Raw genomic sequence first — 17,757 nt, 5'->3', positions numbered from 1 at the left:
TCTATGTCCACGAGCCCCCACATAGGCTGAACCCCTCCAGGAGGGATCCATTCTCCTCCTCCCTTGCCCTCATGGCAAAACCTCCTTCCCCCCTGCTTGTACAAACACACACACAGACACACTGCACCAAAGTGGGAGCATTCCCAGCACAGCTGATGGCATCTGCTGGATCCTGACCCTGTGGAGCACAACCTGCTGTGTGTGTTTCAGACCCAGCCCTGTGGATGCAGATGAGCACCATCATCCTCCTTGCTCTCCCCTACCTCCTTGGCCCACGCTGGCTTCTCGCTGGCATTTATCCCTTCTTTGTAATGGTAGAGGGGCTTCTTCTCTGCTGGCCTCTGGTCCTGCCTCTGCTGCTGCTGCTGCTGCTGCAGGGACACCAGGTAGTCCCGCTCCTGCTGGAGCTGCCTCTGCAGCCTCTCCGCCTGCCGCTGCTCCTCCAGCTGCTTGCGCTTGTACTCCTGCCCAGGGGAAAACACAGTGACAAGGTGCCCAGCCAGCCTGCAACCTGCAGATTTATCTGTCTGGGTGAACAATGGGGCCTGAAAGGTTGTTTCCTGGCAGAGCTCACCGATTTGAAAGAATCTGGGGACTGATCTGTAAAGCATTCCCAAGAAGAGACAGCAGAGCCAACAAATTCAGAGTTGTGACTCTGCCATTGATGCTCTGCAGCCACTGAACTGCCCCGCTTGGTAGGAATGGGGGATGTGAGTGCTGCCTTGTCAGGGAAACCCTGTGAGACCCACTGAGGGATGATGTTTGCTCAGGAGTTACCACTGACTTTGCCCAGGTTTTTCTGGATGGGAAAAACAAACAATTAATTTGATGAGGTGCCAAACATCACCTGGTCAAAATGGAGCTTTGAGTAACCTGGTCTAGTGGAAGGCGTCCCTGCCCATGGCAGGGGGGTTGGAAAGAGATGGTCTTTAAGGTCCCTTCCAACCCAAACCATTCCATGATGTTATGGTCAGACGAAACCCAACTGCAGCCAACTTCTCTGTAGGAAGAAGGATTTGATCCTGGGAAGAGACAGACTGCAAAGCCAACTGTGTGATCTTTCTGAATCCCTACAGCTCTATGAGTTTTAAGGAGTAAATAATTTTGAAAAGTCCTTTTAAAAGGCAAGGGCTTGTGTGAGGGTTTTTGTTTTTCCTAAATAAAATAGCAAGACCAAAAAATAATGACCCCTGTAGATTAAAAGGAAAATGCAGCAGGAGTAACAGTTACCAGCACTAAAAAAGATAACTCAAACCCAAATTAAATAAAAAAGAGGACATCTAGAATGCAAACAACACACAAGGGAATAGACAGTGTTCCTGCGAGGAAATTAAAACAAAAGCCTGCATTCAGAACATGAAGAACAGCATGGCAGGGTGGGTTTGATGGATGCAGGCACGCAACAGCTCCAACACACCCCAACATGCTGCAAACAGCCTCCAAAACTTCACAGCAGCAACCAGGGCTGCTCCTCTCACGAGGGCACACATACGCCAATGCCGTGGAGGGGACGCAACGAGAGCCGTGCACCAAGAGGGGATCCAGCCCCGAGCAGAACGGGGGATCCAGGCATGCTGCAGCCACGGAGTGGGACAGGAGGCTCCAGGTAGGGTGGTGACAGCAGTGTCCCCCACGTCTGGGCATGGCAGGAGGCACTGGGGGGACACGGGTGCGCGCGGGCACATGCGGACGCGACACGGGCAGAAAGCGGCAAGCGTGGCCGTGGCCTCCCATTTACCAGAAGTAGCGCCTGCTCCTGCAACAACTGCTGCTGCAGGATCTCTAACTGTCTCTGCTCCTCCTCTAACTGTCGCCTGATGTACTCCTGGAGGCACGGGCAGCAAGGATCAAAGGAAAAAGAGAGAGAAAGTAAAAGAGCCAGTATTTCTGGAGAGGAGGAAGAATGAGGTGGGCACCCACATCCGCCCCGCCCAAGTGGTCTGATTAGTCAGCCCGGGCACCCTCCATCCCTGCCTGAAGAGCCCAGGGTGTCCACCACTCTACAAGAACGGAAACCACTGGGAAATAGCAAACGTTACCCAAGAATAATAAAAAATCTGACCCCAACAAGCGGGTGTGGAAAACCTGCATCAAGTGCCTTCACATCTGCAGGCCAGCAAGTGGATCCACACAGAAATAAACAGCAGTGAAAGCGACACACGCAGTGTTAACAATTAAGCAATTTGCTCTCAAGTGGTAAAAAAAATGAGTGTTTACAAGAAAATCCCTGATTAGAGGCAGAGGAATCCGTGCTGAAGGCAACGACCCCACTCCCAGCCCGTTACCTGCTCGTGCTCCGCGCGCCGCCGCTCCTCCTCCCGCCGCATCTGCTCCTCGTAGTGCCGGCGCTGCTCCCGCTCCTGCTGCTTCCGCAGCTCCTTCTCCCGCCTCTGTTGCTGTGGGGGGCAGGAGGCACAGGTCAGCATCCCCATTCCTCTCCCCCAGAGCTCAAAAGTCTTTTTTCTCATAAATTTTGGGGTGTCACCTTGCCCACAAACCCAGAGTGCTCCCACCCACCCCTGGAGATGCCCTGCCAGCAGGCTGGTCCATTTGGGTGGTAGAGGGACTCCTTGATCCCACTCCATCTTCACACACTCCGGTGCTTGGCACTGGCTGTGGAGAACCCACAGCATCCTCCCAGCCAGCACCAGATCATGATTTCTTCTCCCACCTGCAGATGAAGCCATGGGGGCAGTGCATGGTCCTCACGTTCTAGTGTGGCCAGCCAGGGGGTTAATCAGGCCTTGGACACCTGGGAACTGCACGAGCCCATCGCCTACAGGTAACACATCTCAGCCCCAAGCCCACCCATGAGGATGAGGGAGGCAGCCTACGAGAGGGGAATGCTTCCTTCTTAATGTTTGCTGAGACCAGAAACCAACAGACTCAAAATCCAAGCGTTTTTCCTTTTTTGAAGCACCAAATGAGCAGGATGGGACTTCCCTTGCCATTCTCAGATCATGCCTACCCCACTCCCTCCTGGGTCGCATCCTTGCCTGCTCCACTCTGTAGCACCTTTGCTGACAGCAATCCAGGGAATTTTGGGGTGATGACAACCTACAGCCTGCTGTGACTCATCTTGGGGGCCCTGGGTGACACCTGCAGCCCTCACATGCATGCTTTTAGCCCAGCCTAAATCCTCCAGCTGCCCAAACCATCCTGGGAGCACGGGCTGGCAGCTAAGTGCTGCAGTGCTGCACGGGCTGCTCGGCAGGGCAGCCCCTCACCGCAGCACCACAGCCAGCATCGGCAGAGGGCACTCAAATGCCGGGATTGGCTACTGGAGCCGCGCAACCTGCCCTGACTCCATCATCTCCATCATCTCCTGGGTGCAGCCACGCGCCAACGGGAAGGCACCCACTGAAGCAGAAACCTGGCCCTTTTTCCTCCTTTTTTCTCCCTTTCTTTTTTTTTTTCTCCCGTTGCCGACACACAGTGGCTGAGCAGACTGCAGTGGGAATGCTGTCACTGGAGAATCTGGCACTGCCATGCATTCACTAAATCATGGGAAGGGCTGGAGCCAGCAGCTGAAGAGCTGGCTGAGCATTCCAGAGACCAAGAAGCTTCTGTGTGAAACTGCTGCTCTGCAGGAACCTGCACTGTATAGATGGATTTAAAGTCTGTATCTATCCATAGATACCTATATAGATACTCTATTTTCGTCCATATTCTATGTATTTGTGTCTCTGTGGAGACACACATCTACAGATATCTTTACAGATAGATATCCATAAAGATAAATCTACAGATATTGTAACAAACATTTAAAGACCCCAATGCTCCAATCTCGGCAGGAGCCGCTGCCTGTCCTGGGGCCGCCTCCTCACCCACAGGTAACATCCACAGGGACTCCAATGATTTCCTTCAGCTGCAGCACAGCTTTAGTGCCACCTATAGCCATATTTATCAGAGCTGCTGCACTCACCTCGGGGAAGGAAAAACTGCATCCAACCTGAAATAACCTGCCAGCTCCAGACACCGGAGTGTCCCACGCCAGGCACAGTCACTCGCGCTGCCCACGTACGCAGGGGACACGTGTGCTACTCTGTGTGTACGCCTGTCCTCGCTGGGAACAGGGGAATGAATGTGGGCCTGGTTGTAGTTTTTGGAACTCTACGCTAGAAATTGCAGAGGGCTCACCACCAGGACACGGTCACTCTGCAGCAGCCTGGTGATACACAGGATTTCTTGGCTTCACCAGCACTCCCTGACCTCCTTAAGTGATAGTCACTTCTACCATGACCTCTGATGCACAGATCTTCAGACTAATGGGCTGAATAAATGTTACCCTGAGCTTCCAATCACAGTTGTGTCACACTGGTTTTGGGGTGGGATTTAATGGCTAGGGTTTTTTTAGTTAAACTATCACGCTGCTGAATAAAGCACATAACACTTGTGTAGGCTGGGCTTGGCTGGCAGGAGGCAAGGCCCCGAATACCACAGCTATTTCTTAAATAAAAATCACCCAAATGGTCTTTATTTCCCATCTAGTAGGCGAACAAATCCAAATCCTTCCAAAGAAGGAGGCAAAAGAGATTTTCTTAAGGAGGGAGTAGCACACCATCCTTCCTGGGTACCATGTGCCCCAGCGAGGTGCCCCACTTCTGGCTTCTCTCCTTCAAGTCAGCATCTCGCCATCAGCCTCCTAAAAGCCTATTTAACTCAAGGAATGAGAATAGAGGCCCACAGGTACCACTTTCTTTCAAACCTGGGCCTGATGCTCCCGTGGATACTTAAAAGCCCTCTGCACCCTGCTGCAGCCAGGCTCTTGGGGCTCAGGCTGTGAGCAGGATCCAACACACACATTTATAGACGCCAGGAGTGCAGCACTTCCCTCCAGCTCCACAGCACATTTGTCAGGTCACATTATAAGCAAGTCATTTGTCACGGTCACATTACCAGCACCTTCAGCTGAACACTGCAGCCCAGCAGAGCGGGGCTGCATCAGCTGCCTTCCCTGTATGAGCCTGCTGCAGCAGCTGGCAAACATCTGGAGAGGACCTGGCACTGCAGCGGGCAAAGCCTCCAGCAATGCCCCTGTCTCCCCTGTAGGTCTGAGCAGCACTAGGATGAGGGGGACCCTTTTTGAAGCAGGGATTTGGATCAGGGAGATGCAGCTGAAAACAACTGCATGTAGAAACAGCAGAAAAAAAAAAAGGAAAGATTCAAAGATCTCTCTTTCCTTGACTTCTTTTCTCCTTGTTTCTTGCCCTCCCTCTCCCACTGCAAGAGCACACTTCCCACATTTCTCCAAGCTTGAAACTACTGTGTGTATTTACACTATCCAGATCCATTATTCATGCAAGGCAAGAGCACCAATTAATTAGGACTGCATTTATATAACTCTGCAGGTAAAGCTATATGTAGCCGCTTGTAAGCCAGAATGGGATCTTATTTGCGCTGCACCAGATATGACAGGTTTTAAATATTGATGAGAGAAGACACATGAAGGCAAAACCTCTGGTGGGAAGGGCCTTGGAGGCCTGGCATGAAACAAGGACTTCAAAGAGTAAGCTCACTTTGCTAGATCAGACACATCCTGGGCTACGAGCAACGAGTGAGCTGCCACCACCCCTCGAACCCTGTGAGCTTGGAGAGCCACTGACACTTGCAAGAAGAAGCTCCTGGAAACCCTGGCTTGCTGCTCCCAAACACCAGCATGAGCCAGGAAAGAAGTGGAAGGGGAATTCCAAGTGACAAATGAAAACAAATATTCTAGGTGGTTGCGTTGTTGTGACAGGCTCATTTATCTGAGCCACCAGGGAAAGGGCGACTGTGGCTGGAACATCATCTTTCCTGACAGACCAAGCACTGGAGCATGGAGAGGTATTTCCCACTGGTAGAGAAACTGGGTCAGAACTTCCCACCATGGCAAACAGGGATCTGATTTGCTCTGAACCACTGCAGAGCTTTTACTAGGGATCACTATGAAGGGATGCCCCATGCAGGAAAAATCTCATGCGTCAGAAACTATGAGCCCTACATGCTTCCTGACCAAAGAAAAATGAGAGAGACATGAGGTTTAGCTCATACCCGTACTACAGGAGCTGCTGTAACACAGCTCTCCTTGGAAATGGGTGCAGGAATGCTGCTGGGACCACTGCAGTGTCCCCACGTACCACGCAACTGTGACGGGGCTGTCATCTTAATGACAAGGTTCCTACAAGCTATAGGACACCTGCACATGCAGAAGAAAACAACACACCACCATTTTAGATAACCCAAATTTATCTATAATTAATTGCTGAATTTTTTTTGCATTGCTTTTTAAGAGCTTTAAGTCGATGATCTTCTGCTGGTTAACATTTACAGGAGCTTCAGCAATTTTTTATCCCTTGAACATCCAGCTCTGTAAGTGCACTAACTGAAACCTCACATGCAAACAGCAAGATGCTTAGGTTTGCCTTGTACATTCCCTGTAAAGATCTGACCTTCATTTTATACCTAGAAAGGAAAAAAATCCACAACATGGCAGAAAAATGAGGTTATATAAAGCCCTCTGACTCCACCTGCCCACTGCTGCCAAGGGGTCTGCACAGAGATTTGTCTTGCAGGATCCCTAAAGCTCCTGACCCCAGGATGTGTTATTCCTACAGCTCAGCTGGAGTTTTGCTGGTTAAACCAGTGCATCAAGGCTCATTCTGTGCCAGCAACAAATGGAAGGCTGATTAGGGAACTATATATATCTAATATATGTATATATAGGGAAAAATTAAAATATATTCATGTCTATTCACCCTTCTGGATGACACAAACATTTTCTGCAGTGCTGTTGGATCTATTGATATTTAATTCTCAAATTTGAGGGTTAGTTCTGGTGCACATTTTGAATTCATGAGACCAACTTTGTGCACGAGGGAAAACAAAGCTGCAACGCTGCTCCCATGAAAGTCCTGGTTTCAAAACTAGCTTGGGCATTTTTACTTCCACTGCAATTAAAGACAGCTGCAAATCTAAATCTCTTTGGCTGCCTGAAAGAAGATTCAGCCTCAGAGAAGGAAATTGGTCAGCTTCTGAAAAAGGAGGCCCAAGTGTCCGACAGATGCAAGGAGACACGCAAAGGATGGCAGCAGGTCTTGGGGGCACCAAGAAGTGCATAAGAAGAGCACCAGAAGATTTCCTCACTTGACTTTTTTCTATATGCATTTGATGTTATTGTTGGAGCAACATCAGGAGATGGTGGGTTTCCTGAAAAAAGCCCTAACATGGGAGGTACTTTGTGAGACGTTCAGAAATCCCCATTTAGAAAGATCAAGGTGACAGAAAAAAATGAGATTCCTTCATTTTGAGCTCTGCTAGATGAGACATGAGAAAGGGCTGGAGCTCTACCCCTGCCAGTATTTCAAGACAGCATTGGAAAACCACCAAACCTCCTGAAGGCCTGCACTGACAGAGGAATGGGCCAGTTATCCCACTAACAGGCCTTTCTTCAGCTCTTTTGCTGGGCATCTCCAGTACAAATTAACTCCAGCCATTTCTGAGCTTGGCATCCTAAGTCAATCCTTTTGGAGCTGCACTTGGGCCCAAATGCCAACTCATTCCCTCAGCCTGGACACCTCCATGGCATCTTATGATGAGTAGGACCTCTTTCTGTAAACACAGCAATATGTTTGGCAGCTTGAACAGGCTGACTTAGGAGACCCAAAAGCCACCAGCTCCAAGGGTTTATTTGTCCCGGCTGCTCTACTGGGTTTTAAAGGTCAAATTTATTTTGAAAACACAGTAATCTGAGTCTTCCACTGGTCTCTCCTCCCAGAGATCTGCTTGTACAGTACAGTCTGCTGGAGGCACACCCCATCTTAGTCAGACCATAAAGTAGCACGGAAGAAATCCTGCTCCCATTAACCAAAATAAATCCATGGCCAAGAGTCATCAACAATAGTTAGTGCAAAGCTGGTGTAGGAAGAAGCAGAGAGGCCTGGCAGGAGCAGCCTGGCTGCTGCTGGAGCCTTTGGGTGCTGCTGGGATGGGTACGAGTGCTGGAGCAGCACTCCACATCCATGGAGTGTGCTGGGAGCCTCGGGGCAGACACATCCAACTCAGCACAGCTGTGACAGCTGCTGTTGGCTACCTCTGTCTGGCCATCAGATGCTTCCTGCCCCAAAATATCTGGGAAGAGCGAAAACCAAGGTATGTCCTTGCAGCAGCGATGAAACTTTATTTGCTGATCTCTGCATTTACAGATTTTCTGGTTTTGAAGATCCAGGGCACCTTGCAGCTGGCAAAGCCACAGCCAGCCGTGCTGGGGAGCATCTGTTCTCACCACTGCCACAGCCCACCACGTTTGCAACAGAAGGTCTGCACCTCTTTCAAGGACTCCTGCTTTAATCCTCACCATAGCAACTCAGCTGTTTCTTGCCCGCCACGCAAACGGTGTCTAATAGAGAACAGAGCTCATTTTACTCTGTGGTTGGATGCAAGTGAAGCTAAACCTGGACAGATGGACCTGAGGAAATGGGCACTTGAGAAGATGGGGCCACCACAGCTGCCAGCTGGCCCCAGCATCTGCCCTGATCCTGGCTGAGCCCATGGGACTGATTGCATCAGGGGGGCAGAGGATGCTCTTCAACTACAGCCCCCCTGCCTTTCCCCACTCCTCTGACATGGCAGGAGCTTGCAAACACCTCTCAGCCAGCTTTGCTCCAGCACATCTCCTTTTCAAATGAGGTCCAAAAGCTGTAAGCCATATGGGAAGAAGGCAATGGGTGAAGAGCCCAATGGGGCTGTTCAGAGCCACTACAAAAGGCATTGGGCTTTAATCCTGGCTATGGTGGCATTAACTTTTAATTACCTGGGGACAGAACAGAAGGGAGCTGGCAGAGCCCAGGGGACTGAGCACAGCCCAACCCAGCAAGGCAGCAACTCTCTAGCTCAGGGCAGAGCTCACCAGCTTAGCAAAGGGATTAGTCCTCCATTCAAAACCTGCCTGGGAAGCAGCAAAGAGAGAACAATTTTCTTCTATGTGAAGAGAACATATTAATACACCAGCAAGCATTGTATTCATTACAGGATTGCAGCTAATCTGGTGTCTGCTTTTATTCTGCTGTTGTTCTGCTCCTGTACTGCTTGCAGCAAGCAGGCTGGGACAAAGGCAGAGCCAGGCTTCCTTACAACAGTCCTCACAAACATCCACTGAGGCAGGGGATTTTGGGGTGCATCTATGTGCAAACCATGTCCTCTCTCAAAGCAGCTTGCCAGCCTTGGGAAGGGCGCAGGGCTCTAGCAAAGCCTGACCTACAAAGTATTGAACACGCTGTGCTCTGATAACATGACAGACCTACATACTTACCAGACTGAAAAAATGCTTTGCCTGGGATTTGCCTGTGTTGATTTTTGCCCTGGAGGAGCTCAGAGGACCACCTCGAAGAGGAGCCATACCATCACCATCAGCTGCCTGAAATTCCTTCCTGTCTGTGCCCCTGGCCTGAGGCATTACCCAGTACAGGGAGAGATTGGTGACCAGAGTAACAGACCTCTGGCTAGTGTAAATTAAAGGGGTGGATTCTCTAATAGTCCATTCACTGAAAAAATCCTTTTATCAGACATATAGGTGACCTCTTCAGAAAGCTAATTGAATGACCCTCAACATATGAACCCTTCAATGAGTCACTTGGGCTGAGTTCAGAGCAAGGCAATGAGTGTCTTTGTGCAAAACTCCATCAAAAAACCCAAGAGGTGGGGAAAAGTCCCTTTATTTTTTGGTGAACTTCTTCAATACAAGAACCAGGAGCTAAAGCAAAAGCAAGCACTTCCTCCAGAGCACGTGGCCAGGCTGAGGAGCTCAGGGACACCCAAAGTCACACAGTCAAATCCTGCAGCTGGATTTTAAATGGGGTGGATAATTTTATGACCAATTGCATTTGTGGCTGGTATGTTAAGACAAGGGTAATGAAATCTTATCCTTTGGGGCACATATGGATCATTGCACAAGTCAGGCAGGCATCTGCCCCTCCCCTGCAAGTGGAATTGTAATTGGCAGGGACTGTAAGGACTGAAGTTGAAATTAGGGATTAAATGGGACACAAACGGCACATGGATCCAGGGATAGGGAAAATGGAGCTTTTCAGCTTCTTCAACTGTAACAGGCCACAGGAGCAAATAATGATCATGAACTTGACAGATGCTGGACCAGTATGAGTTCTGCCCACCTTGACTGAATACAGCTGTCACCCCAATCATGGGCTAACTCTGCTCAGTAGTTCCAGGGACCCCTTTAGGTTTGGTATTCCAAGGGCTTATTTATAGCAAACCAGTTCTATTACCTTCACAAAAGTTGGCAACACTTGCTATGGTGAGGAGAGTGGCTGGAGGTGGCTATGCCAAAAGGATGAGCAGAGGGGCTTGACCAGTGTAACAAAATGTTCAGGGTTACTGACTAGAGAGGTCAGGACATGACCTTAAACCAGGCTGAGAACAGACCTGCCTCCAGAAATCCTGCTGCTCCACCCAAAACCAGCTCGGCCCTGGCCAGTTACCTCCTCCAGCCTTCGCCTCTGCTCCTTCTGCTCCTCGATCCGCTTCTGCCGCTCGGCCAAGAGCTGCCGCTTGTGCTCCTCGTTCTCGCGCTGCTGCTGCTCCAGCTGCTGCCGGCGCAGCGCCTCCGAGCGCTCCTTGTTGGCCAGCTGCAGCCGCAGGAAATCCCGCCTCAGCGTCGACTCCCCGGGCAGGTTCAGGATGGAGCTGCACACAGGAGAAGCATCAGAGAAGATCCCCTCCATGCAGCCTTGAACTTCTTGCCTCTGTGTCATTTCCCAGCGTGGACCCTCCCCCCTCCATCCCAACAGCATCCGAACACCTGACGGAGCTCGGGCAGCAGCGGACGGAGGGATGGGGGCCTGCAAGTGCCAGGCCAGGGTGGCAGAGCTCTGTTCATGGCTCACCAGTCATCTACTCACTGTAAATGGAAAGGTTTCCTTTACTTTAAGTTTCTAACCAAAGCCTCTGGTGCTGCAGTGGCTGGCACACATTATATTTAGCTGTGCACAAAGCACATTTAGCATGAATCATTGCCAGCTATTAAAATACTACATTATCTCAGTGAAATAATGGAATAACCTGATACTAATTACAATGGCTCTGAAAAATGCCACCAAAGAAAGTTCCAGCCCCACAGGGCTTGCAGCAGCACCAGGGAGGTTTCATGGTGAAAAATTATACAGAAACATAGACTCACACTCGGATGTAAGGAACCACATTTTAAAGAGTTTTTTAATTTCACCTCACATTTTTCCACATTTCAATACCCACATTCCCATGATCTGCTGTGCTGCAGATCCCACAGGCAATGGGGTTTTCTTCCCCATCTTTTGGTTAAGGTGATCCAGAGCATCAGTTTATACCCATGCACCAGCTGGCAGTGAGAACATCCTCTGTTCTGCCAGGGAACAGGACTCAATGCTCAGACTGTCCTTTTTCCATTTTCACTTCATATGAGCCCATAATCCAAACTGATTTTATAAAGAGCTAAAGGGATGTACAAATGAAATGCTGATTCTTACCTCGGCTCTCCAGAGTCATTTTCCTCCTCCTCCTCCTCACTTCCACTGTACTCGTACTCTGTCTCATCTAGGAACAGAATTGCTCATCAGTGCCCTTTGCTGGACTCATTTGTTTTTCCAGTGGCTGAAAACCCCAGAGCTCTGAAGGCAGAACAGCCAACTCTCTTTACCTCGCATGACCAAGAATAAGCAGCATTACTGCTCTATATTTTCTGGTTTTATGGGGGCCACAAAGCCAGGGAAGCAGCAGCACAGTGGGCAACAGCCCTGACAACCACAGCCCCTTGATATAGAGATGGGGAAGTCCATGAAATAAAAATTTATCCCCATATGACAGTGAGTGACCCCCTTCTTCAGGATGGTTCTGCAACGGGAGGTGCCCCACCAGCTATTGGAGCCGCAGTCACAGGATGGTGGGATTCAACCAAGGCTCTGAAGGCACCAGCTCCTCCTTCCCTAAACATGGGCTCTTCCTATACAAATCCATGTAATTTCCAGGCAATGAAGATATCTACATAAAAGCTCACTGCAATGTTGTGCTACATACTGCAATTTCTGTTGGGATATCATCCTTATTGGATGAAGGGAATTATAGCCAAAGAAAGGCTCACATTTATCCAATTACTCTCCATCTCTAGGGTCCAACCTTCATTCGCCAGACTAAACACATTTAATACTTCACTGGGATCCCATTTTATTGTTTTGATTGTAGCGAAATCTATTACAAGGGGCTGGAAGGTACACATGAAAAATTAATTCTGCTACCAATAAGAAGAGAAATAGCAATGTATTAATTTGCTGGATTCTACAAATGAGCTTTCAAATTAAAATTCAGTTCACAAGCAGCTGAATACTTTAACAAGTTTCTTCTGCTATCTGATCTTTCTTGCAGAGGACTTTGATAGGGCCTGGAGAGTTCACTGAAAACATTCAGTTTAATAGGTTATTCCTAGTCAGAGGAATTGCTCTGGGGCAAGGGTCTTATCTGGATGTTCGTTTGCACAGCCCTGCTCATCGCTGGTGCTGCAGGGATGTCACGTAGATCAACACACTTAGCATGAAATACGTGAGCTGGGGAAAATTCGGCTTAGCAGCTTCACCCTCCCACACGCCAGCACGGATCTATGCAAACGTAAATTTTATACACATGCTTTAATGAATCAAAGCTTAGATGTTCCTTGTGGAAATTACCACCTGGGCTAAAAAAAGACACCATTTTTCATTAGGAAAAAACCAGTATTTAAAAACACTGATTAACTCTAATGACAGTCACCTGTCTGCTTTGCATAACACCCATTGTTTAGTTATGGGTATTTATTTTCATTTCAATGACTGAGAGGAATCAAACCAAACAAAACAATCTGACCCCAAAACCACAGGAAGTGTGGTCACACAGAGGATCACACCTATTGAACTCAACCAGATTGCAAAGAAACTCACCCATCTGAGTGAGGGGTACTGGAACTGAGACCATGGGCAACCCAGTCCTCTCTGCCTTCCCTCTTTTACCCACATGGATGTGCCTTGGTCTGCACTAGCAATCCCCAAGATCATGGAAGAGGTCATGGATTGCCCAGACAGTGATGTCTCAGCACATGGCAGAGGTCAAGGATTGCTCAGAGTGCTGCTTCTCCACTAACCCTCCTCTCTTCTCCACTGACCTTTCTCTCCTCGCTTCTTTTTAGTCCTGTCGATGTGGTCCTTGAGCTGGATGCGGACCTGCCTCTCGTTGGGCTGGTCTCGGATGAAGGGGTGCTTCATCAGCTGCTCCGTGGTTGGTCTCTGGCTGTGGTTCTTCACTAGGCAGCTCTCAATGAAGGATTGAAACTTTTTAGACCTGGTCAAGAACAGGGAAGGAAGGTACAGAATTAACAGGTAAATGTATTGATTCTCATGTTAGAAAGTGAAAAAAACTTGGTGGTGTTTGAGAAGATTTTGCTCAGTTCTTGCTCATCATCCCAGAAAGCTGGGAACCATCAGTATGACCAGAGAACCACCAAAGCCAGATGTCACCAGTGGCAACCAAGAAAAAGCAAGGGAGTGCTCTTCCTCCCTTCCCTCTGAACCTGTGAAACTGCAGGTAGAAACGAGATACAATGCACACAGATATAAACACAGTGCTTGAGTGGATTGTTCCGGGCAGTGTTTCAGGAGATGAATCTTTGTGAAGATGAGTGCGACATGCTAGGTTAATTTTTTTTTTTCAGATTTAAGTCCCAATAGTGCAGGGCTTGGTAAAACTCAGGCAACCTCTGGGCGATGCTGCTGCCTGAAGCTCTTCCCTGCTCTCTCAGCAGCATCACAACCCACCAGGTCCAGGGGGCCACCAAGCCCCTGATCCAAGAAATTAGGACATGCTCTTTTGATAGAGATGGGAACAGAGCCCTGCCCTCCTCACAGCCTCCCTGCCCACAAAGCTACATTCAACCTCAGCTAAAACAGTTTCAGCCAAATCTTTAATAAACAAATTTGTCTTAGTCTCAAGTGCTGCATATCCCAAGTTTTCCTGGAACTAATTTCACCACATTATAAACTCAAGAGAATGGGGATTTACAAGAAAGGAAGATGTTGACAGGCTACTGTAGTCTGTGTTGCTTTAGCAAATAAGAAAATGAATATAAATTAATGTCAGAAGCCAAAAGATACTACAGAATTGCATTAGTAGTAAAACAATAAGCTTTCAGGGATTTTACTTTTAAGCTGTGAGACTAGAAGTGATTTAACTTTTAAGTGCTAATCCATACAAATTCAGATGCAAAAATAAAATATGCTAGTGGATCCAATTAAATCTTCCCTCCAGCTTTGCTAATGAGCAAATCTGCCTTCTCCACCTTGCCTTGAGAAGTGCAGTGTTCTCAGCATACCCAGAAGGGAAAATCAATGTGATACTCAAAAAAAAATCCACTTCTAAAATATGATTCTCCCTTGTTGGTGTGAAGCTGGAGAGACTCCAGCCCTGGATGTGTGGTCCAGAGCATATGGAATACAGTACAGGTGAAGTAGCTAAAAGGTTTTCCTCCTGGAAGTGCTGGGATGGGGGTCCCAGTGCCCCGTGATGCCCTAAGACACCTTTGGTGCCTGAGCAGCTATGGACAGGGATTTCCTGTCCACTTTCCAGCTCAGGCCACGGGATTTCCCAAAAATCTTCCTCTCTAAACAAGCCAGCCTGCCCAGTGGCACAGTTCAGCCCTCACTGGAGCAGAAGACCAGTTTCTCCCTGGCTCTGATCCAGGAGAACTCCACCACAATTTTCATCCCCTCCCCAGGCCCAGGTCAGCCCACCTTCCTGAAGCACACACTCCTCCAGCTCCTGGGGTTTGTAAAGCTTAAATCAATGTTTGCAAAGTCTTTGCAGCTGCTTGGATGAAAAGTGGTATCACAGTGCAAGTATCACCTCATTAACAAAGAGGTTTCATGTCTTTTACAAGGCAGGGCTAGAAAAGGTTTATGGGAACAAAATCACTAAAGTTTGAGTTCATTTTGCCTGCAAACAGGGGAGGAAGAAAATAAAGCTTCATTGCTGGCTGGCTTTAATTGGGAAAGAAAATGATACACCAACGACTTTAATTTCAGAGGAACACAGCACTATTTTAAAAGCTAGTTTGAGGATTTAGCAAGCAACAAAATTATTTTCCTCTCTGCAATTTTTAATTCAGGACAGGCTCCCATGCCAGTGTTCCCTCTTGGCTTTCCTGACTTACCCTCAAAGGTGCTGGAATCCCTTCACTACTTTTACGTGTAAGGAAAAAAAAGATGGTCTGCCCATGTGGTGTACTTTTATTTACGTGTTGCTGTGCACAAAAGCAAGGACAAACTCAAGGTTCAAGTTGAACCTTTCTCCATTTTGCTTTGCTCTTGTGACCTGTGCTTGTGAAAGTCAGCCCACTGACTGCCAGGGAGCCACCCCAAAAGCCTGGTCAAACACCTCCATGCTTCCTTGGACGGGCTTGCAGAATTCCAGGACCCAATCTGGCAAGGTCCAAAACCTCCAGCTGAGAAATGAGCCAAGGACAACAAATCTGCCCAGTGACACATGGAAAATGCCATAAAAATTTGCTTTCAAGGAGTTGGTGGAGCTTCATCTGGATCATTTGGAGCTTTCCATTGCAATGACAGCTTGGAAGATGCTAGGTTTGAGCTGCCTGAGGTACACGTGTCCCAACTCTGCTGGACACCAGGGATCCCTGCTTGTTCATGGAAGGATAGCAGAGGCCAGGTGAGCACCACGTTGCCCCTTGAAGCTGGAGTTTTATTACACTATGGCTTCCCAGGAGATCCTTCCCTCAAAGCACCCAGGATGCCACCCCTGGCACAGGCAGAGCACAGCCCTGGGCAGACACCACAGGATGTGCAAACCTGGGACAGCTGCCAGACGTGTGGGAAGGTGGTGCCCAGGAACCCCCCACCTTGCACTAAGCACATCCTGCAATCTCAGGGCAGGGACTAAAACACAAATTCCACCCCAGCTCCATTTTTACCTTAAGGACATGGGGAAACATCGTGCTCTAAATCTGCTTTCATCAGCTCCCCTCTGCCTGAAGGCTGAGGGAGTCTTTGCTGAATAAACAGCACTTTTGTATGAAAAATAAACTCTGAAGTCTCACAATTCTTTTTGTGCTGTAGGAGTGAGGATAACAAAGGAGCAGACTGGTGATCTGGCAGAAAACAAGCACCTACACTATTTTCTCAGCTGACTAATGGCATCCTCAAAAGGTCGTGCAAAGAGAGCTAGAATATCTGACACCCTCTGCAGAGCCAGCTGGGAATGGGCCCTCTCCTCCTGGCTTGGTACTGGAGCAGCTGATGATCAGGCTGACAGAACTGAGATGCCTCCTGCCAAAGCCCAGGTGAGGTTTTAGGCTGGTCCTAAAAGCCCAACACCATGCATCCAAAGCAGAGGACTCCAAGTCCCTCTCACTCCTCTGTCAGCAACAAAATACCTGCTGCTGTGGCCCCAGATGTTGTCAATACCTACCATGGGCTCTTCCCCTTTTTACTGGTCTGTAATAAATAAAATAATAAGCAAAATTTAAAGGATTAAGGGAAAACTTCCCCCTGTGAGCTCAGCCTGTCTGGGAACAAGGGGCAGTGCTGTCTCTCTAACATGTGGCAGATCTTTCCTGACTAAACCACTGCTGAACCTGGGGCAGGAAAACAGCACAAACCAAAGACAAGTGTTTTTAAGGACTCCACTTCCATCAACACAGAACATACAGTAACAAAACAACATCTGCTGGGCTTCAGGAATATTTTTCCTGTGGGTTTTTATTGGCATGCCTCACTTTCTTTCCTTTTTTTTTTTTTTTTCCCCAAAACAGTGATGCATCCTTTCCTGCAAAATTTTAAAATAAAGCCCAAACTAAGTACAAATCTCTGCATTCCTGGGCCTTCAAGATAAACCATCCTTTTTTTTTTTTGGCCTGGATACATGTTTCCACTTGAGAACAGAACCTAACTGGAACGAAACGGGAGCCAAGCAAAGTGTCATCAGACTTCAGGCTGCACAAACTGCCCTGGAAAAACCAACTCTGCACTGTGAAATGGCAGGGTGAGCATGCTTCTCTCTCTGCATACCAAGGAAGCCCTCCATCCCTGTGGATCCTTCAGAACAGATTTCTTCTCCAAAGGAGACCAAACCTCAATTCTGGGGTTGATTCTGGGGACCATCACCAACCCCTAAAACTATATAAATGCCAACACCACGTCCCCAGCATGCCTGGCTGCAGAAACAGGTTGCTCCAGAAATGTTTTTACAGTTCCTAAAGATTGAGAAAGAAACTCACCACTTCTTTGATTTCAACCTCGGGGCTGGGTTGCGGGGGATGAGGAAGAGGGCTCTCATGGGATGCATGTCACACAGAGCTGCAATTTGTAAAAAGAGGCATTAAACATGGCACAGATATCCAGCTGGGAGATCTGAGTTTCCTCTGAGGCTGCCAGACCCTCGTGGCAGGATGACTGCAGCAACAACCCCCCATAGACAACCCCCAGCCCTGGGGCTCAAGTGAGGGCTGATATCCCCATCCAAGGGCTGTGAGTGTCCCCAGCAGTGCCAGGGTCAATGCAGGAGCTGGCTGGGGACACCTCTGCTCCTGCAGCTCCACGTCCTCAGCACCTGTGAGGTGCTGAGATCAATGGGCCACAGCATGGGACAGCCACATCACATGCCACCATGCTCTGCTTTATTTACTTGCATTTTCCAGCAAGGACAGTCCCAGGATTATGCTGAAAACTGCGGCAGTGTGACCTGTGCAGGTGC

General features: G+C 48.6%; 1 protein-coding gene across 3 annotated transcripts in view; it reads right to left on the bottom strand.

Annotated features, from left to right (window-relative positions):
* TNIK (TRAF2 and NCK interacting kinase) overlaps nucleotides 1-17,757 on the bottom strand; it is a 151,460-nt gene that overhangs the window by 35,369 nt on the left and 98,334 nt on the right. For all 3 annotated transcript variants that reach the window (XM_082288219.1, XM_082288221.1, XM_082288220.1), the window contains exons 9-15: nucleotides 17,282-17,360; nucleotides 13,160-13,335; nucleotides 11,499-11,565; nucleotides 10,476-10,680; nucleotides 2,286-2,396; nucleotides 1,739-1,825; nucleotides 264-464 (exon numbers count right to left, since the gene is read on the bottom strand). In XM_082288219.1, the coding sequence (XP_082144345.1) occupies nucleotides 264-464; nucleotides 1,739-1,825; nucleotides 2,286-2,396; nucleotides 10,476-10,680; nucleotides 11,499-11,565; nucleotides 13,160-13,335; nucleotides 17,282-17,360 (926 nt within the window). The remainder of the gene's footprint in view (nucleotides 1-263; nucleotides 465-1,738; nucleotides 1,826-2,285; nucleotides 2,397-10,475; nucleotides 10,681-11,498; nucleotides 11,566-13,159; nucleotides 13,336-17,281; nucleotides 17,361-17,757) is intronic.

Source organism: Coloeus monedula (genome assembly GCF_965178545.1).
Source record: "Coloeus monedula genome assembly, chromosome: 10".
In the NCBI taxonomy this organism is placed as follows: Eukaryota; Metazoa; Chordata; class Aves; order Passeriformes; family Corvidae; genus Coloeus; species Coloeus monedula.
Note: the sequence above shows the minus strand (reverse complement) of the source record. Positions and strands in the feature narration are given on the sequence as shown.